The sequence below is a fragment of the Bradysia coprophila genome, unplaced genomic scaffold (genome assembly GCF_014529535.1).
Source record: "Bradysia coprophila strain Holo2 unplaced genomic scaffold, BU_Bcop_v1 contig_151, whole genome shotgun sequence".
Classification (NCBI taxonomy): domain Eukaryota; kingdom Metazoa; phylum Arthropoda; class Insecta; order Diptera; family Sciaridae; genus Bradysia; species Bradysia coprophila.
Window position 1 is genome coordinate 8,261,983 of NW_023503423.1, and position 27,498 is coordinate 8,289,480.

The following is a 27,498-nucleotide window of genomic DNA, read 5'->3' on the forward strand; positions in this document are numbered from 1 at the left end:
GGAATAGTGACATAAAATAAGAGTACGGCTATGACGCCTATAGTATACGCCTTGATTACTGCACGAGTTCTTTTCAAGCCTGCAGTTATAGTTTCAGCCCTTGTGCCATCGGTTAAATTCTCTTTGCACATTTTTTCCACAACAAAAAATAAACCAAACAAAATCTTCCAATGTTTTAGGAAGACCAACCACTTCATGTCACACTGTGCAAGGGTCAAGGGAACACGATTTTTTCTTTCAATATATTTAGCTCTGTCAATATCTGCCTACCGCAAAAAGAATTCCACACAATGCAAGCGGCTCTAAAAGCCTAAAATAATCTCCGTTGCTGATAAGATAGTTAAAATTATAAGGGATATAGGAGTTAGCCGTGAACAAAATAAGATTAGTTAACCAGAAGTTAAATTGATGCGTCATTTTCCAGTCGTGCCTAATCAACAGAGAAAACGCATTAACTTTCTATTAGTAGACGTTGCTACCTTATCTGCAGCGTACCGAGCCTCGATGCCAAAGAAGAATCCAAGGAAATTAAAGTAGGCAATAATTTGATTGTAAATCGTGAGATGCTCTGTGTAGTCAAAATTTCTGTTAGTCGTTGATTCAAGCCTTTCCCCCACGTTTAAAGAATTTTCAAAGATCTTCAGCGTTTCGTTATTGTTAAAGAAGGACACTGAATTTGCATTAAAATTATCATTAATGGCCTTCACTGTCCTTCTCGTTTTCTTTGAATTTGCAACATAAACTGCATTCAAATCTGCGTTAATGATGTCCAACTGCGACAGTATGTAATATGTTTGTCAATGGAAACGAGAATTTGATTTTCTTCTTTAAGTTACCGTTTCTCTAGTGATCATTTCAACGATTTCTTTTTTCGGGAAAATAGCACCTGATTAAATGTATCAACATCAACACCAAAACTATTATTTGGTCTTCACTTTATTTTTGATAAGAATCTGCTTTAAAACGATAGAACGGTAGAGTTGAGCGAACAAAGCAGTACAAAGGTTTACAGTAGAATGAATAATCCAACTAGAAAATCAGCCTTCGAATTCTTTATTTGACAGCAATTTACATTATTTATAATCTTTATTTAATATATTCATAGAATTCAATTCGATATATTGATCCTTTTGAATGCATACATTTCTCAGCATTTTCAACAAACAAAATCAAGTTGAATTTGATGTGTGCGATGCGACTAGCCCTTTTTTATCCACTTAAAAAATAGACCCGATGCTAAACAGACAGCGCTGACGGTAACAGTGCCAGTGATTATTATTAAAGTCAGGTTTTCCGATAAATCTATTTTGCAACAATAGTTATTTGTTTACCTAGGGAAGAAGTTTTCTTACTAGAGCGAAGCGAGTGCTGCAATCGCAATTTCCTTTTTTTTTCAGAGGTGCACACAACACTTTTCACGAAATGCGAGGTGCACTCAATCGTTTTTCTCTTTGACACAAAATTTATTTGTTGCACGATTCTTCAAAACAAACAAGAGCGACGGTTTTAATACGTGTCAAAACAAGAGGTACGAAAATATACATTTTCTGATGGCCTTTTGAGTGGAGAAAATGAGGTAACTAACCGCTTTTCTCACAATTCTCGCGCCGCCAGTGTCACAAAGTGACATTTTTCATTGACAAAATGTGACGTTTTGTGTATCATTGTGAATCAAAACGGCAGATTCCTAGCAGCCACAAAAATTTTAATTTTCAGTTAATTTGTCATAGAGACATTTAAAAGGCTCCAGGTATAGATGAATTAGCACCAGGAGTATTGAAAGAACTGCCAGCACATGCGGTGTACATGATTACATATCTGTTCAATGCATGCCTTAAATTCAAATATGTACCAAAAAGCTTCAAAATTGCGCAAGTAATTATGCTAAGAAAACCAGATAAATCGCCAGAAAAAGTAACCTCGTACAGGCCGATCTCACTGCTACCCACAATCTCAAAAATATTCGAGAAGTTGCTGATAAAACGACTAAAACCTTTGGTGAAAATCCCCGATTTTCAATTCGGTTTTAGAAACAACCATTCAACAATTGAACAAATTCATAGACTCACTACTAAAATTGAGAGTGCATTCGAAAAAAAGGAGTACTGCCCGGCAGCATTCCTGGATGTATCACAGGCATTTGATAAAGTGTGGCACGAAGGACTCACATATAAAATGAGTACACTCTTTCCAGGCAACTACTGTCAACTGCTTGAATCATACCTATCGGAGAGAACGTTCAGAGTAAAAGACGAAGAAACCTATTCAAACTTCTATCCAATACTAGCAGGAGTACCACAAGGAAGTGTATTGGCACCTTTCTTATACACTATATATACTGCTGACATACCTGTAACCACAAACTCTTTCATTGGAACCTTCGCAGACGACACAGCGATCATGGCAACAGATACATCGCAGTCGGAGGCAGTTAAACATTTACAAAATGCTTTGGATAAAATAAATCAGTGGACCATCGATTGGAAAATAAAACTCAATGAGTCAAAATCTAATCACGTCACTTTCGCATTGCGTCACATAAACAGCAATCTCCGCATTTACCTCAATGGGATTCCCATTCCGCAGGCAGAATCAGCTAAATATCTAGGATTAAACCTGGACAACAAACTAAACTGGAAACATCATGTGAAGCAAAAAGCTGAGCAAATCAAACACAAAACGAGACAAATGTACTGGTTAGTCGGATACAACTCTAAACTTAACCTTTATTGTAAAAGATTGATTTACAAATCAATTTTCGCACCTATCTGGATGTACGGCTCTACTCTTTGGGGCTGTGCTAAAAAATCAAACACAGATATCATCCAAACAAGTCAAAACAACTTTCTTCGCATGATCACCAACGCATATCGTTACGTGACAAACAAAGAAATTCACAAAGATTTAAAAATACAATGGGTTGCCGATGTAATTCGGGAAAACGCCATCAAACACGAAAAAAGACTGCTTCACCACACCAACGTAAAAGCCATCTTATTACTAGATATAACAAATGAAATAAGGAGGCTGAAACGTGTTAAACCCCACGAACTGACATGAAGGATGAAAACAGCAAACCGCATAGGGACTCGACCATTGGGTCGTAAAACCCACACAAGTCTTACTTTCTTCTAATTACGCAAGTAAAAGGAAGATAGTACAACTCAACCCTAGTAATAAATTAACAAATAGTTAAGATTGTACTATTCATACGGTGTTGAGGAATTTCGCGCCGTGTCATTTACAATGACCCACAAAGTGACATTTTCCTTATACAAAATGTGTCATTTTATCAATTATTGTGAATGACGCGGCGCGAAATTCCTAGCAACCATTCATACCAATAAAGGTGTTTTTGAAAAAAAAAAAAAAAAAAAATAGAGACATTTTAAAAGAAACTTTGTAAACCCGGATTTTGTGAGCTGTTTACCCCCCATCGTAAAACTTTCGATTGTAAAGCGAATGCATCTTTCCCCAAATGCTCACACTCTATTTCCTTCTATGCCATATCATTGGAACAGATCGTTTGCTCTTCGATTTTCCCACACTGTAATTATCGAATTATTATTGCAACAAACTATCGAGAACTTATAAATTGAATTGGTAATTGTGTTAATTATTTAAAATTTATTGCAACTCTGTGAATAAATTGCATTGGTAAGCCAAGCATGCATGAAGTGAAAACTGTTACTTTAAACAATTTTCTCTATCAATTTTGTATACGTTCGTTCAGTGATAACTTATGCCATATTCCTCCCTTTACAGTGGACGACTTTTAATTTCGTGTGGTGTTTCGATTCAGCTGTTTGACCAGCTGGCCTAAATCGAACAAATTTTTTAATTTTTATACCACTCTGTGGTAAGGGTAGTGAAAGGATTGAATCACGAGATTGCAGATATTCATCTTGAATGTTTCGATAAGAACGTCTGGCATCAGTGCCTTTCGTATTTATAAAAAAAATCTCAAAACTCAGCCACGGATCAAACTAATTTTTTTTATTGTTAACCTTTCAGATCGTCAGCGATTTTCCAAAAAGCATGAGAAACTTCTTGACCCCATGTTTGTTACAGGGTGACTGTTGGATATGCATGGAATTGATGGACACATCGCTAGACAAATCGCCACATCCACCGCAACGCATACCAGAGTCAATTCTGGCGAAAATTACCGTTGCAACGGTACACGCATTAAGTTATTTGAAACAGAAGCTGAATATTATACACAGAGATGTGAAACCAAGCAATATTTTGCTACACGGAAGTGAGTTTCGATTCATTTTTTCTTCTTCAAAATTGTTGTTCTCCTGACCGACCAGTTGTGCATTGTTTCCTATCGTTTTGTTTCTCAATGTTTCGCAGGTGGTGATATTAAATTATGTGACTTTGGAATATCGGGCCAGTTAGTCGATTCAATTGCCCGGACTAAAGACGCTGGTTGTCGACCGTACATGGCGGTAAGAGAATCGAATTAATTTTGAAAATGAACTTGAACCAAAAAAAAAAACTTCTTTTAATTTAGCCGGAGCGAATAGATCCGCAACGCGCTAAGGGCTATGACGTACGTAGTGATGTGTGGTCGTTAGGCATAACCTTGATGGAAGTTGCTATCGGAAAATTTCCTTATCCAAAGTGGGGCTCAGTATTCGAACAACTGTACCAAGTAAGCGAACGCCTTGAGAAACCAAAGCAGAATTTTATTGAAACTCACACTCGATCGATTTCATTAATTTAGGTTGTCCAGGGGGAGGCACCAAGACTTACAACGTCCTACAATGGTATGGAGTTTTCGGATGAATTTGTAGATTTTGTAAATACATGGTGCGTACACACTGATTCTTCCATTCTCATGGGCTGCGTTGTCAATCTTCAATTTCTTTCCGTTTCAGTTTAATAAAAGAAGAATCGGATCGTCCGAAATACAGTAAATTACTGCAACATCCGTTCATACAACGGGGTGAACGGAGTCACACCGATGTGGCCGTTTATGTTAGCGGCGTACTGGAAAACATGGAATACCACGGCATCACAATGTTTACGACAAATGATTATTTACCAGCACAGAGTTGGTTTGATTAAAATTGTGGACGGAAATATTTATAGTGCGGCGCTTCTTTTGTTTGAATTGCGGGACAGTGGACGTGTAGGCTTTATATTGAAAAGATAGTAATAGTAATCGTAAAAAAGTGTTGATCGTTTCTAACGATTAGTTGGGTGAGTGAAACTTAAATTTTTGTGTTAAACAAAATGGAACGGAAATGGAACGAAAAAAAACAAAATATATTTTTTGTGTGAAGAGATTGAAACGTTTAACGTTCACGTTATTTAACTATCGGGACTCGTACTAAAATAAATTAGATTTCGAATAACCCGACCACGTTGTGTTGTTGAAGTGCTAATGAGATACAATTTTTTGGGTTAAAATGTTTTCATTTTTTTGGTTTTGATTCATGAGCTCGAGATCACTAACCGAATCTTGTCAGTTGCACTGAAATCCGGTAAAGTACGTAAAATAAATACAAATGTTTGATGTGGAGGAGAAAACTTTAAGTATGGTTTCCACTCAACAAAAAGTACTCCGTGAGACAGCCGTGAGAGAGAGAGAGAGAGCTGTCAAGTAAACAAACCATCTGCGGCTCTCGGTTAAAAACCTATACCAAATTGTTATACTAAGCGATACTGGTAAGACTTTTACATTGCGTTTTAAGCGAACTGCACCCGTAACGGATAGCAGATTTAAAAAACTCAAAAGTAAAATTAACACTCGGACAATAACAAAACTCAAATTTGTAAGCACTTAAACATTTCAACTTCACATAATTCATCGTAGATGCTACCAAACTTCCGTAAGCTCTACTTCTCCTGAAAGAACATGCAATTACCTTTCATATGACACCCCACACGGCCATGAACGTTTCGTGTAACTCGAGAAATTTCTGTAAGAAAATTGCAATTTTTCGGTTTTTGATCACCTCACACTAGCCACACCAAAGTATATGAACATACTATAGGTAATGCAAATCTACAAAAACTCACGGAACCCTACTTTCGGGTGAATATAATTTTTACCACGTTGGCCACTAGTTAATTTCACTTTGTTAGGTTGCATCCTTATACTCAACACAAAAAATTTTATGTAGAACAACACATTTCTACCAACATTTTACGCATAACGACACGCAAGCAACATAACAAGGCTTATATTAACCCGAAACTGGGGTTCCGTAAAATTTGTGATCCGCTGAGCATTTGCATTACCTTCAGTATGTTTATATACTTTACGTATCGATTGAGTAGGCCGAAAGAGTTACGTATTAAGTTTTGTATGCTTGCTAACAGGACCGAAAGTAAAGAAATGTCAATTCAAGGGGCGAAAGCGAAAGCTTTCGCCCCGCGAATTGACAGCTTTACTTTCGGTCCTCTTAGCAAGCATACAAATAACTATTATATGCTTCCTACTGCGGGAGGAAAGAAAAAAAAAGTAAACCCACGGGCCGAAAGTGACAGATGTATAAGCCCACGCGGCGAAAGCGAAGCTTTGGCTTACAATTTTCTGTCACTTTCGGCCCTTGGGCTTACATTTTTCAACTTTCGTCCCCAGTAGGCAGCATATAATAGTACATTGAATGACAAGGGGCGAAAGTAAAAAAATTCAACCGTGTGCGAGAGTTGATGCCCGCGCCGAAGGCAAGGGCCTCAATCGCACAGGTTGAATTTTTTTATTTTTGCCCCGAGTCGTTCATACTATTTTTTTTGATACCAACATCGAAAGTTGATACGTATCGCAAACAGCAGAACAAAATGTTGAAATATGAAGGCATTTAGCCAGAAAATGCGGGGGTCCAGGGGGCGGCAGCCCCCTGGTATATAAAAAATTTAATTATTTAGCCATCACAACAATAACACACACAAAAATTAACAAATAACTAACAAATCATTAACAACAAAAAGTATCAACTTCGTATGTTAATTTCAATAAGCGCACTGGCGCACGCTTTATTTCAATTTTGATCGCAGTACACTTGTTGACAAGAGTCGACTATTACATTATGTAGTCGACTTTCGCATTATGTATATTGACTTTCGCTTTATGTATTCTTTCTTTCTCCCCGCTCAAACACATAACTTGCATTTTTTTACATCAACTTTCGATGTTGGTATCAAAAAAAACTTAATACGTAACTCTTTGGGCCTCCTCAATCGATACGTAAAAAATGGAGAGTAAGAGACATTTTTATTTTTCATGCTTCGGGGCCGAAAATGAGGGCAATTTTTCGAATTTTCTCGGGTTTCCGGCCCTCTGCATGAAAACTCACATGTGCACCTGTTTGGGACGGTTGATTTAAGGCACTTTCGCTTGTAGACCTCACTTCGTTCGGCCTACAATCCGCGAAATTGCCTAAAATCAATCGTCCAAAACAGGTACACAAATGACTATTGTACAATTGAAGAAAAACCTTATTTTTGTTATTCTTTCATCTTATTTCTGTTAAATAATAATAAAAAAAAAAGAAAAACTAAAAATATAATTTGGCTCCAAAAATCACTCATTTTTTATACCACACAGTAGGGACAGTAGTTGCTAAACTTTCCAAACTTATACGGCAAGTATGGTATAAATCGAAAGCTGAGAGCACTGGCTATACTTACGTTAGCTTAGCATATCAAAAAAACGTCCTACACATGCATGGGACAATCTACAAACAGTTGACAAGTACTTTCTGAAAAACGGCTCGGTGATTTTTTTTATTTTTTATGTATATTATCTACATTTCATGAAAAAAAAGTTGAGGTTATCCGACCTTTTTATTTAAATTTGGTTCAGTCCCACCGTGAATAAGATGCAAAATAAATAGTAGAAAAAAAAATCAGAAGAAAAAAAAAAATTTAATAAAGAAAAACCAACACAAAAAATATTATTAAAAATAAACAGAAAAAAAAATGTAAAAAAAAACAAAGTTTTAATTTTAGATGCATTTTACCCCGAATAAAATGCATAGTAAATTGCAATCAAATGAAATGGTGTGTAAAAATTTTATTATTAAAATAGAAATTATGAATAAAGTCAAAGTGAAAAATGACAAAACTTTCTTTTTCCCACAACGTCCATTATACGTCTTATTATCGCGTCAGGTCAACTCGAAAATATCGGGTCAGGTCTTTAAACATATTGACCGGAAACCTGATTATATGAATCGATTACTTAACCTGACTGGTTCTATCAGGCTGATGAGGTTCGGTCGACCTGAAACATGAAGCTCAGATTATGTGAATCTGATTTGAACTGAGCCTGAACTAAAAAAATCTGCCCGACCTGAATTTACCTAAAATCTGAAAATCAGTAAAAGTTCAAGTAAACCAGGTCAGATTTCAGGTCGTGTTAGATCAGATTCAAATATTCTCAGGTTGACCTAAAATTCAGGATCATATCAAGGGATATCTGACCTGTTCCGAGTCTTACATGTTGACCTAATTTTTTTTTAGATAAACACGAGCCTATGTTGTACTGGTGTGTGGATTTGGATAAGCTCTGTCATATTCAAAATTATTATTCAGGTCGTTCAGGTTGACTTGACCAGTTTGCAATGAAATGTTGAAAACTCATGTGAGGTCCGAGGAAATTTTCTTATCACGTCAACCCTGCCTGACACATCGCAGGTTCTTATTTGACGAAGTTTTGTGCGGTAAAATAAACCTCTAGAAACTGGAGCCTCAAAATATTGTCAGTGGGAGTAGCCTCCTAAAAAATGTTTTTTTTTTCAGAATTTTCCCATAAGTTTTACGACCATGGAAATTCATAAAAGGTGGGCATAAGACCGCGTTGGTTAGAGTGGAAAAATATATCTCCATCGCCTCCACCGAATTTTCGTAAACGTAAAATTGATCGAAAAATGTTGAAAAGAAAATATTTAGAGTTTACTATCACAGAGGCTCCCTTGCTCCCTGCAAAGCTAAGAAGAAAAACACCACAAGTTGATACAATTCATTTTCATCATTTTCGTAAAGATTGCTTAAAATTGACTTAGAGGAAACAAAGGCCAACGGAGGCACTTCTGTAATCTTTAAAGTTAGGTTGCGAGTGGATTTATATCCGGCAACCTTTCTTATATCATCACCCCCATCAAAAATTGTCGCGGCCTGATCTGCAGTACCCTGTATCGTACCAATAAGCTTGTCCTGTTCGTCTTGTCTATTTTATCACAATCATCGGTGAATTTTTTTGACGAAAACTCTCAACAATATTGGTATCCAGTTCCCTCAGTTGCACCACAATAGTATTTGGAGTTGATGTATACGACAGATGGACGGATAAACAGTTCAACGGCTTACATGAATAGACACATTTTCTTAATCATCGTCAATGTTTTGACTAATGAGTCAATTAAAAGAACCGTTGTTCACACACAGCAATCTGCACGGATGTCATTTAGATGCAACGTACGAAATGAATGACAGGTAAGATCCGATAACTGGATCGGAATTGAATCAATGGAATTTGTAATAAACAAGGCTGCAGATGTGCCAAAGTTTGCAAAACGATTCAGATTTCAAACTTCCATGATAAGTGTTTTCACCAAGTTATATTACAACTGACCGTAAGTTAATGTCAGCTGAGAGTGCACAAGGAATGTTTGCATAAAAGACACAGATTGGTCTAAGAGAGGTCTAGACTCAGTGTCAAATTCAGACTATTGCTGGTTGAATGCTCAATTCTCGAAATTGGAAGACGAAGACTGACAGAACTATCGCGATTTAGGATCCGTGTACTAGTTAAAATGGAGCTCCAATTTCAACAAAAACGACTGAAAAGACTACGCGGTTGAAGAGGAAGTCACTTAAAAGCTGTCGATTAATCTTTGGTCCAAATTCCATGTTCCTGATCGAAATAATAAACAGTCTCGGTATTAAAGGAATGTGGTAGTTTCTGTAATGTTGTTGACCTCTATCAAAGTATGGAATCTATCGAATAAAGTCAGAGTAAACGATTATTCTAAGTTGAACAGTCATTATCCTGTGAACACAATTCTAGATAAATATCATGATTCGAGGTATTTCCAAGGACAATCCAAAAAAACGGATGCATTTGAGTTCTTCGAGAACATACTTTTATCCTCGAATTCGCTATCAGAGTTTCGTGTAAAAAGTTTATTGAAAAACTTCGTTTCCAGTGCCAACTAAAACAGCCGACTCAGATCAAATTCGATATTTTGAAGGTTGATTCATTTGAATGAAAATTTCCGCAACTATTCTGAGAACAAAACTTGAGAGCTGCCGCTGTACGATCAACAATCAAATTGAAGATTGGCAGATAAATCCATGAATTAAATTTTTGTTTCTTTTGGAAGTGACAAACGACATACATTCAGCAAACACCCTTACTTGTCTGACTCGCTTCTGTTAAATGACATGCTGAAAAATCAACATTATACTCCGACCATAAGGGGATCCAATCTAACAAATGAAATTGAGTTCCAATACTTTTACAAATGAGTACGAATTTGTCGATGCTTATTTCTGCAGACAAGTCCTCAAAGTCACTTTCAACCTAATTGCGTCACGCTCGCTAACTAATGTACGAGCATGATAATGTAACAGCTGATTGCTTCCATTTCATATCGATTACGGCTCATCGTTCATTGACACAAATGTTAACCCAAAGTGATGACATACCACCTAAACGTACTTGACAATTTGTTGAGGGTATATCAGTCAAACATCAGCATTCGGTCGTCTTGGAAGTTATAAGTCGACGATTCCGTAAAGATTTTGTGTGAAAATAGTTGATTCGCGACCGTTAATCTATTTCATACACTTTCATCGATCGCTTAGTGTTATCGCTCCGAATCGGTCGCTTAAAGATTGATTGAAAGTAAAATTTAAGACAAAATTTTCTTTCGATGTGTCAAAAGGCAGATTTCAATCGCAGAAATTTTTTGATGATCTCTCAGTTAAAAATCGGTGAAGAAGTGTCAAAGTAAGATGAAAATATTGGGAAATTTTGTGTTCGAGTTACCGCTCCGTGATTTAATATCTAGTGTTTCGGGTCGATGGCTTAATTTGTCTACATGAAGGTTAAATGCATTGAAAATGAGCTGCAAAAATATTAATTGTGAAGTTAGTGTGGAGAAGGTTTGCATGGAAATTGGATTACAGTGCGAATGGTGTAAGGAATTCTGCATAACTTAGAGTGCATTCATTGGTAAGCCGATTTCTACATAACAAAATTGCATTTAGAGGAATAATAAAATTGTTTATGTGTTTTCAAAACAAAAAAAAAACATTAAATTCGTCGTCTCCAATCTACTACAATTTTAACAAACAATTCAAACCATCAACTTTTCCATCTGTTTTCACTGCACTGCTTTATCAACACTTTGATTCAGTTCGCGGTTCGAGTCTTGGCTATTGTTTCTCGGCTATTTTCTAAAAAAAATCGTTTCTTTGAAAATTTGCCATTATTATGGATTTAAGATGATTTCGGTGGTGCTTAGTCGCACAATGTATTTATCATATTCTTTACATTGCTTTAAATCATTGTTAAATAGCTGTTTCTTCTCAAACTCTTTCAATTTAGTGTTAAATTTATTCAGTTAACCTCAAAAAAGTGAAAATTTCAAAATAAATTTTTCGAACTTTGAGGTTACCTGGATGAAAATGACAATTTATTTGACATCTCAAATGACATTGACAATGATCTTTTGGCATGTAATTAATCTGATCATTTCAAAACAACGTTTTGTGAAAGGAAAATAATAAAATTGATCGCTAAGGTGCTTTAACGATCAATTTTGCTATTCAACTGATCAATTCTTTTTTTGGCGATCATTCTTCAATCTTCATTTTATGCGGTCCTTTCATATTTTAGAATTGTCGGTTTAAATACTCCCCATTGTTTACTTAACTAGTGATATAAAATGACCTTACATAAGGATGAAATGATAAGTTATGTTGTCAAGTTTCGGAGCCGAAAACGAGAGTTTTTTTTTATTAAAGTCTTGTCTTTTCGATCCCATATACAGTCAAAGGCAGTCAATTTTCAGCATAAATTTGCTTCAGCTGTTTTTCAGCTGATCCACACATACAATCAAAACTGGTTTTCCTTGTTCATACGGTTGAAGCTGCTACATGCACGCGCATGATAGTGGTAAAACCGTATAAACGGTTGTGATTGTTTGTATGGATCAGCTGAAAAACAGCTGAAGCTAATTTATGCTGAAAATTGACTGTGTTTTGAATGGTTGATTTTAGGCTTTTTCGCAAAAATCAATTGTACAAAACGCAAATAAGTATTTCGATTACGCCTGGGCCGAAAAATCTTCCACCTTTTTGATATTAATTTTTACCTGATAACAGGTCGTTGAAATTCAAGATGACCGGTTTCATAGAATGTATGAAATGTTGGCAAAAACTGAAATTACTGAAATGTCTGTAATGCTTGATGGTACGATAACTGAAGTAATTCTCCACCGATTTTCAAAAATGTGGCTTCAATTAACGAGGAATAAAATTCCCAAGGTCAAGTTCGCAGATGGAAAATATCGGACTAATTATCTAGGAGTAATTCCTAAAAGAGTTTTTGATGACTCGATAACTTAAGTGAATCTGAAACATTTTTGGAAATTTTGGTCGTATAAAATTTCAAAGGTCAAAACATGAGACAGAATATAAAAACTTTGGTCACATGTTTTTTGCGTGACATCATTTTTGATGGCCCCAAGTTTCCTGTTTGGCTAGGACAGTTAAAAATGGTAGATATTTTTTGATGTTTTCTTACTTCCTGTAATAAATTGATTGCAAAAAAAAAAAAATCGGCAGCATAGGTACGTAGATAATACCACAGTAAGTGGAGAACCATCCAAAAATAATTGGCATTTTCCACTCTCCTGTAAAACAGAAAGTTTATGTAAATATTGTGCCTAATGACAAAAGTTTAATGGCTTAATAAACGTACGCCCAAATGCTAAAACGATTGCAAAAAGAAACAATACTGTCGAAGGCAAACGTGACCTTTGTGCCCTTGGTGACTATCAACACATTTTTTTTGCTGTACTGGGTGATAGAAACCAATGTTAACATTCCGATGTTATTTGAATGCTCTCATTTGGCGATAAGGGATAACGTTTCTCATTGACCTTTTTTCGACAGGTAGCTACCAAAAGGTGTCGTATCGTTTCTGCTTTGTACCCTTTCATACAGCTCAAATAATTTTACAAAGGCAATGGATAACAAACTCGAACATCAATTGGCATTCTCATATTTAGGTAATTGATCGAATGTACATTCTGTTATCCAATAGAACTTGCAATCAAGCTTACAGTTTCTTAAAGTGTAATCCAAGGTCTTTTTTCCAACAAAATCTACCAAAACAACGTTTACCGAAAACACACAACAAATATTCAAAACCAACCGCCATATATGCGGAAGGGAATATGCGATTTTGGTTTCATTTTTAAGATATATGTATATGTATACGACAACGGATACCCATCACTATAATGTATATCACATCATTTCTACCATGTACGAAATAATATGGTTGCAAAATGAATTGTCGAACATATCAACGACACGCGAACATTTTTATAAAATTGATGGAATGTCTTTCCGTGCAAGACGAAAAGAGACCGACATACATGCGAGGCGAGCAGACCAACCGTGTTCATTGTATGAACGAACATGTTCCCTCAACAAAAATTTTCGTTTCGGTCGCCATTGTTGTAAAAATCAACCAACAGAGCTGTGCTGAAAAAAAAGCCATTTTTCGTTGAATACTGAAACTGATTATAACTTGGAAAAGTTTCTTTTGTTACAAAGTGGGTTCGGTGCATTTTAAACATTCAGTAAGTACTCGAAATTGGCGATTTCGTTGCGATAAAAAATGTGCAATCAAAAGTGACTTTTTTTTTGTGTGTTCGCGGCGAAACGAAAATGTTTTTGTTGCGACTTATTAGGATGGTGGCGACGGGTGCTGTGTGCGTGTATGCTGTGTGTTTTAATTTGAGCGTCTCAATTTCGTTAGATTTTCTGATATTGCAGAAGATTTTCCGCATTTTTCACTCGTCCAACCAGTACGGCGACGTAATGTAGTGACCAAATACGAATTCAGTGAATGGCTAAATGGTTAAATGATTTGCCTAAATCCGCATTGTTTGCTGTAGAAAAGAAAAGAAAAACGTTTTCGATCGTGCATTCATTCGAACAAACATATCGCGGCGAATTTGATTTCGTAATAATCCAACAACGTTTTTCATTCTGGTATCAATTATTGAAGCTCGCAGTTCATTGTTCTCATTTTAATATCGATTGTAATTCACATTATTCATATGAATCTGGTTTCTGGAAATGTTTTATTCATTTTCCAAGTAACCTAAAAACTAAAATTCATAAAATAACCGAGTTACAGCCCAATATGTACATTACATTCACATGGGAAACGCTTCCTGTTCTAAATAATTTTTTTTTATTGTATTTCGCCCTTTCCTTGTTATCGTGCTAATTTCATCATTTTTCGTTTTTAGGTGAATTTCTGCTTCATATTCGATGATTATGTTGGAAGAAATGTGAATCGCGTTGGTCAAAAACGGTTCCTGTGTTGATTGAAGCAAATATTTACCTTGTAATGGAATTAGCGGGAGATTGAGATCTTCGATTCGGAACAAATTTTGATGAGCAGAAATTACTGTAAACTGAAAGATTTTGGATGTCAAAGAATTGAGGAAACAAATTGTGTAGAAATTGTAGTAAACAGACAAAGTTTTCTTTAACGAAAGTGAATCTAAGTTCGCCTTCGAAAAAAAGACATTGGACACTGAAGTGAACCGAAATCATAGAGTTAATTAAACCGTAAAATAGTCTGACCAGTGTGTGTGGTACATTTAAAATCCAAAATAATGAATTGGTGTGTTGATAAACAGTTTTGAAATACCAACGAGTTCAAACCGTGAAACGTAAATTCGCGCCAAATCCTTTATTTCCATTCACTCGACACACGAATTTCTAGTGATTTTTATTGAATTGTCAATCGAATACAGCGAACGAACAAACCATTCATTCCGCGCGGCCGATGGGAATGAGATCCAATGCGTCTGTGACAAAATCAAATGCAGCAGCCGCAATGGCACCAGCTCTAACCGAGCTAGTCAGTCAACAAGCTAAACTTTCTTCCCCTGCTACTGGAGCATCGCCCCGTCCCGGATACTTGACTATCAGCAATAACGGTCAACTCGTTTGTGTTTCGCCGCCACTTGATACGAATAAAGAAACGAGCAACACTGAACCACCGCAACAGACTCTGTCGAATGGGCCAGCAAACGGTCCATCCGTTGACACGTCCATGGAGCAGCAACCGATTGACGATTGTTCGACATCAAACTGTCTTAGCAATGAACAGCCAACGAATGTTGAATGTAGCACGTCCGGTGGTGTACCGGAGATAGAGGAACACACGGACCATATTCAATCTCACACGAATTCCGGTGGTACGCCAACAAACAGCCAGGAGATCATGGGGCTGCAAAAAGACTTTCTAAAGGATAATGCCGAAATGGAACAAATGCTGGGTGAACTGTCATCGACCAGTGACATTGATCTGATGCAAGTGTTTAAAAGTTTCGTTTCCGCTCCGACAAGTGATAACTTATGTGATCTTGCTGGTGGACTGTCCTTGTTCAATGATATGAACATGGACATGAATATGGGATTGGAAGAAGTTTCGACGCCGGTCAAAGAGCCAGATACCCAAGAAATCCGAAACGAAATTAGTAAGCGTCAATCACAAATGACCAGAAAATTGGACTTTTTAATTCGTCGTCTCAGGAAACTGCAAGCCCTGTCCATGGGCCATCACATCAACGAGGAAATAAACGGTCTCTTCGAATACACTCAGTCGATGCTGAAGCGAAAGGAGCGCGAAAGCAAGTCAATATCAACCATGACTCCGTTGACCCATCTGCAAAGCGAGAAGTCCAAACAGACCGTTGCATGTTCGATGAAAACGCTACTGAAACGCTTGGAATTCGTCTCAACGTCACAACAGAGTTCTCTGAAGGAAAAATCGGCGCGAGTGGGCCCATCGACAGATGCAACCAGTTTGTCGCTAAAATCGATACCAAAACCTCAATTCGCCAGCTGTGTGCCCAGTTTCGACAGTGAGTGCAATAATCAACTGGAACATACGGCCGGCCTGTTGCAAGCCGAAATGCATTATGTTGCTAAAGCAATCGATTCGGATGCAACTGCTAGCAGTTCGGGTGGTGAGTCTGGCGACGAAATGGTGACCTATAACAATCCGGCACAACAGTCATTGCCAATGTAAGTACACAGGGAATTTCATTACTTTCTTATCGCTTAGTCTAGTGGACAGTTTGTTGATTGTTAGATGAATACGGTCTCGACTATATGAAAAGGGTTCATTGTTAAAATTTACAACAATTTGCCACTAGTAAAAACCTTATGGATCTTCTTTACCATCGGGTTTTGACCGTTTAAGTACAGTTAATGTCAACCAAATTCGGCCCGAAATCTGTTTCAGCTGTTCCACTCATACACAGTGCTTATACATCGATATACGGGTATCATAGTCACTCACACTACAGCAGCAAAACCGCATTAGCACTCAAAAGTAGTGGAATCGTATTAGTGGAACAACTGGTAAAACTGCTGAAGCAAACTCAGCCACAAATTCGGTTGACTTTAACTATGAGTAACGATGGTTAGAATTCCTATCGACTTCGGGTTGTTTCAGATGTTTAGAAAATCTTGAAATGCTAGACGAATTCAGGGTACTGGGATCACAGCTACATTACCTACATTACAATGTATGCCGTTGTAAGGCTCTTTTTGTACAATTATTTGTTGGTCCTAACAGAATTCATTAGACCTAAGTAATACGCGGAACGGCGGAACGGACAAGTCATCCGAATCTATTGATGATTTTTACGGTAAAATCACTTTCCAGTCATTTTTTTCGGGGCGTGTTTTTACACAAAACAAACTGAACTGAATGAACAACATGTCTGTTGATCATTTTGAATTTAAGAAGTTTGAATCATCCGGTCACTGTTAAATGTGCTCATTGTTTGTAGATACACACATGGTACGAGTATCACACTGTTTCGCTCGGAAATATTTCTTTCACTCCAAACAAACAAAACAGTTAACCAGTTCCTTCAGTCTACGGATCTAACTACCTACACAGTTGGAATCGACAACAAAATGTTTGTTTGGCAATTAACAATTTTTGCAAACAAAACCGATTAAATTTGAAACCATTTCCCATTAGAATGTCGTAATTCCACACAATAACAAGTAGATCGGGAACGTGTACCTTCGCTTGCTATAATATTATGAAAAAAGACGACACACTCAACCGTTCAATTTGGCGAAACGTTTAATGAAAAGATAAGGAAAATTCAAATCGATTTGATAAATTCGAATCAAAGACGAGACTCAACGTTTCTTGTTGTTACAAAGCGATCTCTGTCGTAAATGTGGGTTAAGCATTTCAAGTGTGGCATTTATGATGACGGTAACCATTGCGGTTGCAATTTACTTTTTAAGTATAATTGAAGTCTTGATGTGGTGGCAGTATTAGTTTCACTTGGCGAACGTTGCATCTCAAATACGTTTACAATTGTTGTTTACTTCGGTGGGAATGATCAATTACGCTTTCTAAAGATTATCGAATTATGCTGTCCCTATTATTTTGTGAGTAAACGGCTCACTTAGCGTCTGCTAAACGAAAATCTTAACCACCACCCCAAATTCATTACACGCAATATTAAGAAAATATATTTTTTCCTCACAATTTCTGTTGACGACTTCTGACTCAGAAGATCAGACTGAGGTCAGACTGAGAAGAATCCATAGGTGATTGGAACAACGAGTAGTGTTTCATACACAGAGTACCAAGCCCTATACAACTCACTATGCCAACATCAGTGAAAATTCTGGAAGATTGAAATGTTTGCCTCTTGAATCTGAAACATCAGTCGTCGGAAGGGTTGGATACCAGGATCAAAACCTCCCCGGCATCCTTAGTATCAACCTATCACATTATCAGACCCATCCTTCACTGTTCCAACCGATGAAAACTGAGCTAATTGCGTTGGTAGTTAATTTATTACAACAATCCCTTAGTGGTGTTGAAGTAAGAAATTCCCATCGATGATACAAACATACATCCTTACACCTTGTGTAACTATATGTGGTTGACGTATTACTATACCCACGTTTATCTTAAATACAGGCAAAATAATAATTTATAAAACGCTCGTAACGGAGATAGTAGCAAACAATATAAACAACATAAGCGACTGGCTCTTATCGCTTTTATGTGAGTCATAAGAGTAAGAGGAAGAAATTTGACCTGCTTACATAAAAAGGTCGCAGTTTACAAGTCCATTAAAGAGACTGTCAGCGTTAATTGTAATTGTTGAATGTTGATTACGATTATGATTTAGAATCGAGAAAAACGCAATTTACTCAATGGTGTACGAAGAATTCAGAGAATGTCGAGAAGTGAGTGGCTAATAGCAGCTCTTTTGAATTGTTAAGAGCAAGCTAGAGTTACGCTGATCATGTTGAATAGTATTTTAAATAAGATGAATAAATGAAATGAAATAAAGCCGTTTGAATGCTACTGCGGGATCCGTTTTCTTTAGAATTAGAATTAGAATTAGAATTTAAAAAAAATATTTTGGGGTCGGGGTAGCAAGGTATTTGTTGAAATATAAGAATGCGTTGGTTAGAACAGGAAATACGACATAAACGATATCATCTGAACCGCTCTACCGAACGTGTTCACACATTTAAATCCTGCTCCCACTCGTCAAATAATTTCTTTTAATTCTTCCCAGACCATTTTCACTCCTTAGCCACTCAATGTTCGACATTCTCCGAAATTTGCATACTTGCAGAATTTGCAGAAAATGGTTTTGGAATGCTTGTGATTTTCCAAAGGGATTTCTCACCTTCGGTTATTATGACAAGGATCGGTCATCTTCGGATGGAAAGCGTCTTAGTGACTTCTTATCAAAAACAAGAAAATTTGAATGATTACAGAAGCAAAGCAAGGAAGAAAGGATGTCTCGAGGGGAAAATCAGTCTTTTTCATTGACGTGATTAACGTGATGACGAATCATCGCAAAACTCACTTAATCGTGAAACATGGTGGTTAATCATGGTTAATCATGGTTAATCACTGATTAACCGTGCGTATTCACATTAATCACAAAAGTGATTTTCCCATCGGGATCTTTGCTCTGTGTTTCTGCGTATCAGTTAGAAGCCTCCCTAGATCTAAAATCTAATCTAATAGGGACGTCTCGAGCTTTGTGACATGATTCTCTGAAGTCTTTTATTCGACGCGCCAACGTTGTGTCCCGAACAATCAAATGCCAATCGGTAGATATCGATAATCAGAAAGAAAAGTCGCAAAGAATTAGTGTTTTAGAATACAGAAGAATATAGAACACGTAACATCTAACAATGTAAAATGCTTTCGTTGTCAATAATACTGATGTCGGCGACTAATAAAGGAGGATTCCGGAGGGTTTCCTCAGGTTTGGAATCCGTGAAAACATTTTATTCTGTTTTAATGGAAATACTGTCCAATATAAAACGTAAAATCGTTTCGCATGCGCGATATTACAGGTCTATTGGATTTCCCAGCTGGCACGATTGTTATACAGTAATTAGTCATGTTACGAAAGAAAATATTTTTTTTTTATTGAACCTCATTATATCAGAAATTCTAATAGATAAGATAACATGATCAATCTTACATTGTCAAATGAAAACTAGCGCTCGTTCTAGCGATGTCTGTTCTGTTTTTGCCAAAAAGCATTTTCGACACCATCGTAGACTCGACTTAGTAATCCCATTTAATTGAAAAAAAATCATTCCATAATTTCAGTGGTAAACGCGCCGCTTGGCGTTGGAATCGTGACCGAGCTGGCATTGCTTCACGATGGAGTTGGCTACTCGCACAAATATCTGACCTGGAATATCGAATCCATCAACATTCTGATTTACACAACCAAATAAAACGTAAAAAAGGCGCCGTTATATTGGAAGACGTACCGTCGCTGCCAGCTTACGAAGACAGTCAAACTGAACCACCGCCACAACAGTCGTTGAATGGATATCGTGGCATACTGCCAGGCAATTCAAAACCACTGGACATTGAATCTCCGAACGGAGCCTCTGACACAGATATGACATATGGTTCGTCACGAACAAGGGGTTTCCAACGATCCGGTTTTCGCAAACGCAAACTACTTCAGACCACTAATTTACATACCATCTCGAAGAAAGCGGCCCGACAAAGGTAAAAACGTTTAAGCGAGTGAAAGAGACGAAAGGGTATTGACTTAAGTCCACTTATCATTTCACAGCACTGTTAAATGTGGTTGTCAATGGCCACTACATCCATGTGCCCTATGCACCGGTCGTCAAGACCCAACAGCACCTAGAGATCTACCAGATATGATTCCAATGCCGGATCGGGTAGCTGTTTTGGATTTTGGATTTCATCCTGTTATTAGCTTTCCAGAAGGTACACCATCCCTAGCCCAATTCCATCCGAATGCTACAGACGGTACAATCGATACCAACTGAACTTACATTCGAACTTGTTGTTTACAGATGTTCCGCAAAGTGTCCACATCGAGGCTACATTACGTTCAGCTGACTTTCAACACAAAGCTGTTCGCTCCACATCTAAATCTGCAATTAAATCAATTATGGCGCTGCAAAAAACGGCTGATCGTGATGAACATCGCACGAAAAAGCCGTATGATCTGGCGCAAAAGAAATACAAATATCAAAAGAAATACAATCTACTAGCAAGCAGTACGTTACTAGTCCAACCGAACTAACTTCTAAGTCGAGTCCGAGTCATTAATCCGTGTGCATCCGTTTACCGTTTCAGAATTGAAGAAAAAATCAAAGAAAATTAAGATGAACAGAAGAATGTCGTCAATGCTGGGTAAAGATTATAAATCTCTAACGGCACCATCAACGCCATTATCAACGGATGGTGTTCAGCAAGACAGTGACTTTGGACCGAATGGTATATTGCGCAGTAGAAATGCATCACCGACTCAGGGAAGCAGCCACAAAACAAGAGAGTAAGTACCTTTTCATCGCATCCAACAACCATAAAGTTTCCTGTCAATTTTACAAAGATCTTGGAATTTCTTAGTCGACTTTACAAGGCCATTTTGTTGTTACTCTACATTAGCATCTCTGGCATCAAATGCTTGAAATAATTTTTCATTTCTTTCTTTTCCCTTTGCAGACATTACTCTGATAGAAAAAATCGAAACTCGTACGATATCGATAACATTGTAATACATAGTGTGGCTGCGTCAACTCGAGTCGAACCACTGCCATACAAAGAAATTCCCACTCCAAAGTAAGTGTTCCAGATGTAGTGTGCAACCCAAGCAGTGTGTGTTCAAACCAAACCGAATTGAAAGTACAAAAACAAAAAAGAAATGAAAATTATAATTGCAAACGTAGTCTCTTGTGCATTTGTTTCCATTTTAAGAAAAGAAAAAAAAATGAAAAACAAACGAGACTACCCCCATCCAGTGGTGCAATTTAAAATCCACTTTAAAATCACAATTCTACTAAGACTAAAATCAAAACTGAAAAAATGATGGAATGGCAAATATAAATGCAAGCAAAAAAAAAAGAATTATGGTCCGTGCAATGGTTACAATTGTACGGATCCCAACACACTTGCTAACATTGTAGAAAACTTGTAAACTTGATTGGAGCGAAAAAGTAGCGCATGAATGTGTCAAAAAAGCAACCATCACACATCCCAGTCGGTTTGGTTTTAATCAACCAAATCCTTCGAACATAAAAAGACAAAAAGATTTTTTTAATTACCAATTTCCTCCCGTTCGTATCGTATTTATAATCAACATTTTGCAGATGGAGAGTTTGTGATGATGATACACCGGAAATAAAAACCGATGAGACTAATCCAGCGGAAGAGGTGAGAAGTTTTTCTTTGATTTTTTCTTCTTTTTTTTCTTTTCTATGTCTTTGAGTTTATTGGAAGTATTTGTTTCTGAAGGAAGTACAAGATTCTTACATTAAAAATTATGCAAAAAGATTCAAGTCCTCCAGTCTTGATATGCCAACATTTTCATTTGGTGACGTATCAAGTACTCGGAATGGTATTGTTGATACATCAAAGGCTCGGAACAGGTTTAATGCAAGTCATCCGAAGTTAAGTCACACGCTTTCTAGAAATCCCGACAAATGTGGTATGATTTGAAGTAAATAATTGTAGTTTTCGATTGAACGATATAGGATGGGCACACCGGTCTCTGGACATGTACCAGTAGTCCGAACACCTATTGTTCCTTCATTGATAAACGTTTTCGGTAGTAAACATATTCAAAAAGGACAGTTCAACTTTCGGCCTCGTCCTGACGTTATCTACCGTGGTAATTATATCCATTCAACCTATTACTGGGATTTCTACGAGATGTTTGACTGAATTGACTCTCATTACCTGAATTAAACCTGTTTCGAGCCGTAGATCTATCAGGTCTCAAGAGCGTTCGAATTGGCAGTGCCATGTCTAACCTTTTCAGCACCCTGGACCATCGTTAGTTAGGACTTACAAAAAATGGCGCAAAAGATTTACATTTTTCGGGCTCCGTCCCTCTTTCATAAATTTAGAGCGCCATTTTTTCTTACAGCACATGGTTCACATGTAGACACGGCACTGTCAATTGATATATCAAGACGGGAGAACTCGAATCCGGTTCTATTAAGATTATCGTGAATTTGTATCTTGATATGTCAAGGCACGGTTCGACTCACATCAAGAGTTAGGAACGTGGCTCTCCGGTCTCAATAGGCTGAAGTTGTTATGTTCACCAGCTGGTTGATTTTGCAATATTTGTGTACAATCGCATAAATCGGGTGTTCTTCTCACATATATGTGAACTTAGTGTGACTTAAAGTGAGTACAAATGTGATATGAACACTTCCAGTAAGATCAGCTGGTGATTCAGAAGCTGTTGCAGAAATATGATGCACAAAGGGATTGTTAGCCAATCGCACTTCCGAGTTCTTGATGTATTGAATCTTCATACATGAAGGTTTGCACAGACGTCAGGGACATTTAAAAGTTTTTGTTTATTGCTGAGTTTACGACCAAATATAACGAAGGCTCCGAATTGTTCAATTCGTTCGGAAAATTGGCATGCAAATGAACAATCATCGGGATCTTCACTTTGTATCAATTGTACAGTTGATGTCAACCAAATTTAGTCTGAATTTTGCTGCTCTACCAGCTGGTTCACTCTTTACCACCGAGTAATTACTATGAAACGCGTGGAAAGGCGTATGTGTGCTAATATGAGTTAACCACTGGTAGAACAGCTGCAGAAAACTTATAATAAAATTTGTTTGACTTTACCGACACGTGAACTATGCCAATTTTATACCGAATATTCCTCACCGTCGCCAATTCTGAACTACTTGATTGTTAACCACCCACTCTTTTCCTCGCTTTCAGAACGAAGAAGAGGAAGAAGAAGACATTTCGTCCGATGGAATGATCGCTCGCCATGAACGAGCCTTTTTGGACGAACGGAAAAAGTTTTCGACATTTCTGAAATTCCCGTGGAGTACGAGATCAAGAGCGAATCGTCGCATCGACAGTCAAATGGATTCCAGTGGAGCAAATACACCGGATCCAACATCACCGGCGCCAGAAACACCAGCCGGTGTTGGCGACCATGAGGTATGTGTGCATAAGCGAAAGATTGTTTTCATTCGGAAACGGCCGTTAAAATGTTCTTTATTCACTTTTCAGTCGGTGCCATCGCCAGCGCCTCCGTCGACTCCACTCACATCACAAGAAGATTCAACTACGGATTGTCCGTTAGGTAATGAAAATTTCTGATTTTGTTGCCAATTTCATTGTGAGGGCGGTAGACAGTGCAGTTGTTAAGTTGTTGTTTTCGATGCTTCAAATCTAATCCAAAATTTTCAATTGAATTTTCAGCCTCAGGTCAGCCATCAAATGGCAACATAATAGATCCAAATACGTTAAAGCCAGAAAGACGTCGTACATTGTCATCGAAGAAATCCGTCGAAGATCAATCACATCGAAGTAACTCACCCGAACCGAGAGAGGTAAGTGCCGTCGGTTTATCCTTTTACATTTTATTACTGTCGTTATTTATGAAAGAAGATGGTTCTCATCGAACAAACGACGTTCAATTTAGGTCATTCAACCGTTTGAGCCATTAGAATTTCCGCTAACCGAAGCATCATACGAAGAAATGTTACAAAAAATGCCATCGAACCATCAGACGGATCAGCAAACGGTTGTCGGTGCCGATTCAATAGCAGCCCACGAAACTACCTCCCAGGCGACATACAAACGCATCGTTGACGATTTGAGAGGTGATTACAGTTTTAAAATGTCATACCTGTCGGGACCGACATCCATTGGAAGTGACGAAGAAACGGAAAGCGTTGAATCGGGCATGATAGACGAAGATCCCAATGATCCGGAATGGTTTCAACCGCCAAGTCGATTTTAAAATTTAAAAAGAAAAAATCCGTTTTTTAACAGCTTGAAAATTAGATTCGCGTCGCGCTTCGAATTTAAACCAATTTCGGTTTTGTTGTCGCTGTAAAACCGCCGAGAGTGTGTGTGTTGATATGAGATCATAGATGTGCGATGTGGGGAATAACGTTCGTTTTTTTTAGGATTGTAAATTATGCGCCCGCGGGTAGTAATTTTTGTATTAAGTTGACTTGATTTCGTTCATGATTTTTTTTCATTATTTTTTTTTCAATTTTCCATTGAAACGATTGACGTATGCTTGAAGAGTAAATAGAAAGCGAAAAGTACACGTTATAGTAAATGAATCACGTAATTTTTCCACACATTTTTTTTTGCTGCTGCCGCCTTTTTGTACACCAATATTTGATCTATGTTGCTATCAAAGAACGTTTGGATAATGTCGAAATACTAATAAATAAAAAAAAGTTTGATCTACCACTCGAATCGTTGTCTGTGTGTCTATGTGTACCTGAACTTTCATTTATTTTTCGCTGTCGGTGAAAAACCTTTCATTTTGCCAACGATGATTCCAGTCAAGATTCTATTCCCGTTTGTCTATGCGATTTACACGGTATGTGATGCATTATCGAAGAGCATAATAATGACTCCTTATTAAGGAGTAAGTGATGATATCGAACTAAGAATGTCAAGTAGTGTAGTGATGCAATCTTTCAACTATGAGTCCTTTGAACTTGCGGTTCATCTGTATAGGACCTGAATCGTGGAATCAGAAATAATTATTTCCTAACTAGTGCGTTGAAATATCGCGACTTCATCGCTTATTTCCCACGTCTTTTAGGAAAAACGTTGTTCCTAACTTATGCTACAAGGCTTTTTTTAGCATGCGTTAGGAAAATAACTATTTAATGCAAACCATTAGATTTATAGCCGAGCATAAGCCGAGTTATTCTGTCCATCAAAAGCATATTGTCGCAGAATTTAATCAAATAACCATTTTTCTTCGTTTGACGTTTAAAACGTCACTTTGACCAATGGAAAATGCCGACTTTTGAACTGTCACAATTTATTACAAATCACTAAAACATCCAGTGGATCAGTGAACCAAAACATTTTTCATTGGACAAAACCCCTACCCCGTTAAAGATTTCCAGATACGCGGCTATGAAACGATTGTTTTTTTCGTTTTTTTATTTTTAAACGAGCAGCAATTACTGTGTTGAGTCATCGACGGAGAAACAATCCTTGCATCCCGATCAAATTATGAAAAAATCGCAAGCTCGGTGACTACTGACCGATTCTAAATTTCTTTCAACCCAATTGGTTACTGAAAAGAATTTTTCCAAATCTTCTTCCCTATTCCGGTCCCTCCCTCAACCATTCCGTTTTGTCAGAGGAGAGACGTCAGTGTTGCTCTTGAGATCAGTCTGAGTTTTTCATTTAATTTCAATTTCGATTTAAATTCATTGCTAAATAGTGTACAGAGTCGGACTGGCTAGCAAACGCCGCATAAGGCGACAAAAAGAAAGGCGCTGATGTAGGAATTTAAACTGAAAAGTTAGAGGGAATTTTACGGTATGACCAGTTTCTGTGTTCAAGTTCATAATTGATTACATCGAAAATTCAACGGCAATGACTATCGTTGACTTTTGACTTCGAGTTCATGAAGAAATGACGATCAGTCAACGTTTCCTCAAACACTCATATTTTCTTCAGTCAGAAAGTCGTCGATACTCATGTCGTCGGGATCTCTATTGAAAGAAAATAATATTTTGCTTGTGCGTGCGTAGTATCCCACATCATATGACATTTGGCGCTGTTTTTTCATTTAAATTGAATCCGGGATGCATCACTACCCGAACCGAAACCAAGTCAAATATTTACAAATTTCAACTGATGACGTTATTTCCGTGAATATTGCACTAGTAATGAGCAAGTATCTATTTTCGTAGCCAGAAAGAAGTTATTTCAAACAATTTGCGTTTCGTTTCTACTCTGATAAATCCATTTTCTGATGGCATGTAGAGACGATTCAACAGTGCAAATTCGTCGAACGATTTAGCTTAGCTTTTTTATTATCTAAAATTTTTGAAAATAAACATTTTTTTTGAGTTTCGCAATTATTTTGATTTTGAAATTGATTTTTTTTTATATTTTGTTTCAATTCGTGTATTTGTTTCATTGAATTTGGTTTTCCTTAAATAAGTCAGCGACAAGATATAATTGAATGCATTCGTAGCGGTTTAAACGATGACTTATGACACGTTGGAAAAGAGATAAAAAAAACCAAGTTGTAGGCCTATTAACTATTACAAAAGTAAAAAATGATGGTAGTTGTAGATCCGCAGTGATATATGATTATGTAAATAAAAAGAAAATAATTTTAAGTTTTCCTTTTCCTTTTACAATTAAAAAAAAAAATTAAGTGAAAAAATGAAAATTTAACTTTAAGTTTAACGTTTAAGTGTTTGTTGATGAAAGTAAGTTCATTTTAAAACGACAGTCAATGTTATCGTTAAGTCAGTCGTTAGTTTGCCGATTTACTGACCATCCAAATCATTTTGACTCAAATTATCTAGTCGCAAACATTTTTATTGTTATTCCCTCGATCGACGCTAATGTAAGATAAAACGCCCGATTAATTCAACATCGATTCACTTTAAACGACGGTATTTCATGAAGAGATAGTATGTACTATACGGTACTTGGTACGTCCAAAATTTAATTTTGAATATTCAAAGAACTTCTAGATAAGAGAACGTGACTCACTCAATACCAATGAAAGTAGTTATGGGCAAATAATTCATATAATCAAACAAAACAGAAAAATTATTGGCAAAAAAGTGCTAAAATGTGAAGTGATTTCCTAAGACATACCTGAACTAAAGGTCTTTTTGCTCACACGATCTTGTGCTGCGCAAGGTCAACACACA

General features: G+C 37.1%; 2 protein-coding genes across 5 annotated transcripts in view; both read left to right on the forward strand.

Moving 5' to 3' along the window:
* Positions 1-5,191, forward strand: part of LOC119074825 (dual specificity mitogen-activated protein kinase kinase 4) — a 54,005-nt gene extending 48,814 nt beyond the window's left edge. Inside the window, exons 5-9 of the mRNA XM_037181115.1 lie at positions 4,127-4,261; positions 4,360-4,454; positions 4,520-4,660; positions 4,733-4,818; positions 4,887-5,191. Of these exons, the coding sequence (XP_037037010.1) occupies positions 4,127-4,261; positions 4,360-4,454; positions 4,520-4,660; positions 4,733-4,818; positions 4,887-5,076 (647 nt within the window). The 3' untranslated portion in view covers positions 5,077-5,191. The remainder of the gene's footprint in view (positions 1-4,126; positions 4,262-4,359; positions 4,455-4,519; positions 4,661-4,732; positions 4,819-4,886) is intronic.
* Positions 5,192-10,949: 5,758 nt separating this feature from the next.
* On the forward strand, positions 10,950-25,051 carry LOC119074831 (KAT8 regulatory NSL complex subunit 1). Of its 4 annotated transcripts, none has more exons than XM_037181122.1 (12): positions 10,950-11,197; positions 14,517-16,308; positions 19,913-20,326; positions 20,394-20,554; positions 20,644-20,850; positions 20,930-21,128; positions 21,299-21,415; positions 21,943-22,006; positions 23,546-23,773; positions 23,846-23,918; positions 24,038-24,168; positions 24,261-25,045. In XM_037181122.1, the coding sequence occupies exons 2-12, from the start codon at positions 15,062-15,064 to the stop codon at positions 24,579-24,581; spliced, it is 3,162 nt and encodes a 1,053-aa protein (XP_037037017.1). In that variant the 5' UTR covers positions 10,950-11,197; positions 14,517-15,061; the 3' UTR covers positions 24,582-25,045. The 4 variants fall into 4 exon arrangements, with proteins under 4 accessions (XP_037037017.1, XP_037037019.1, XP_037037016.1 ...); XM_037181124.1 differs by lacking the exon at positions 10,950-11,197 and adding an exon at positions 13,681-13,838 and having other exon boundaries at positions 24,227-25,051; XM_037181121.1 differs by lacking the exon at positions 10,950-11,197 and adding an exon at positions 13,681-13,838 and having other exon boundaries at positions 24,261-25,051.
* Positions 25,052-27,498: the final 2,447 nt, after the last annotated feature.

Bases quoted from the DNA above. Each gene is read 5' to 3' on its own strand.
- LOC119074831 (XM_037181122.1), top strand. From the start codon at position 15,062: ATGGGAATGAGATCCAATGCGTCTGTGACAAAATCAAATGCAGCAGCC. The intron at 16,309-19,912 runs GTAAGTACACAG...CCATAATTTCAG, and splicing joins GCACAACAGTCATTGCCAAT to TGGTAAACGCGCCGCTTGGC. The intron at 22,007-23,545 runs GTGAGAAGTTTT...CCTCGCTTTCAG, and splicing joins AGACTAATCCAGCGGAAGAG to AACGAAGAAGAGGAAGAAGA.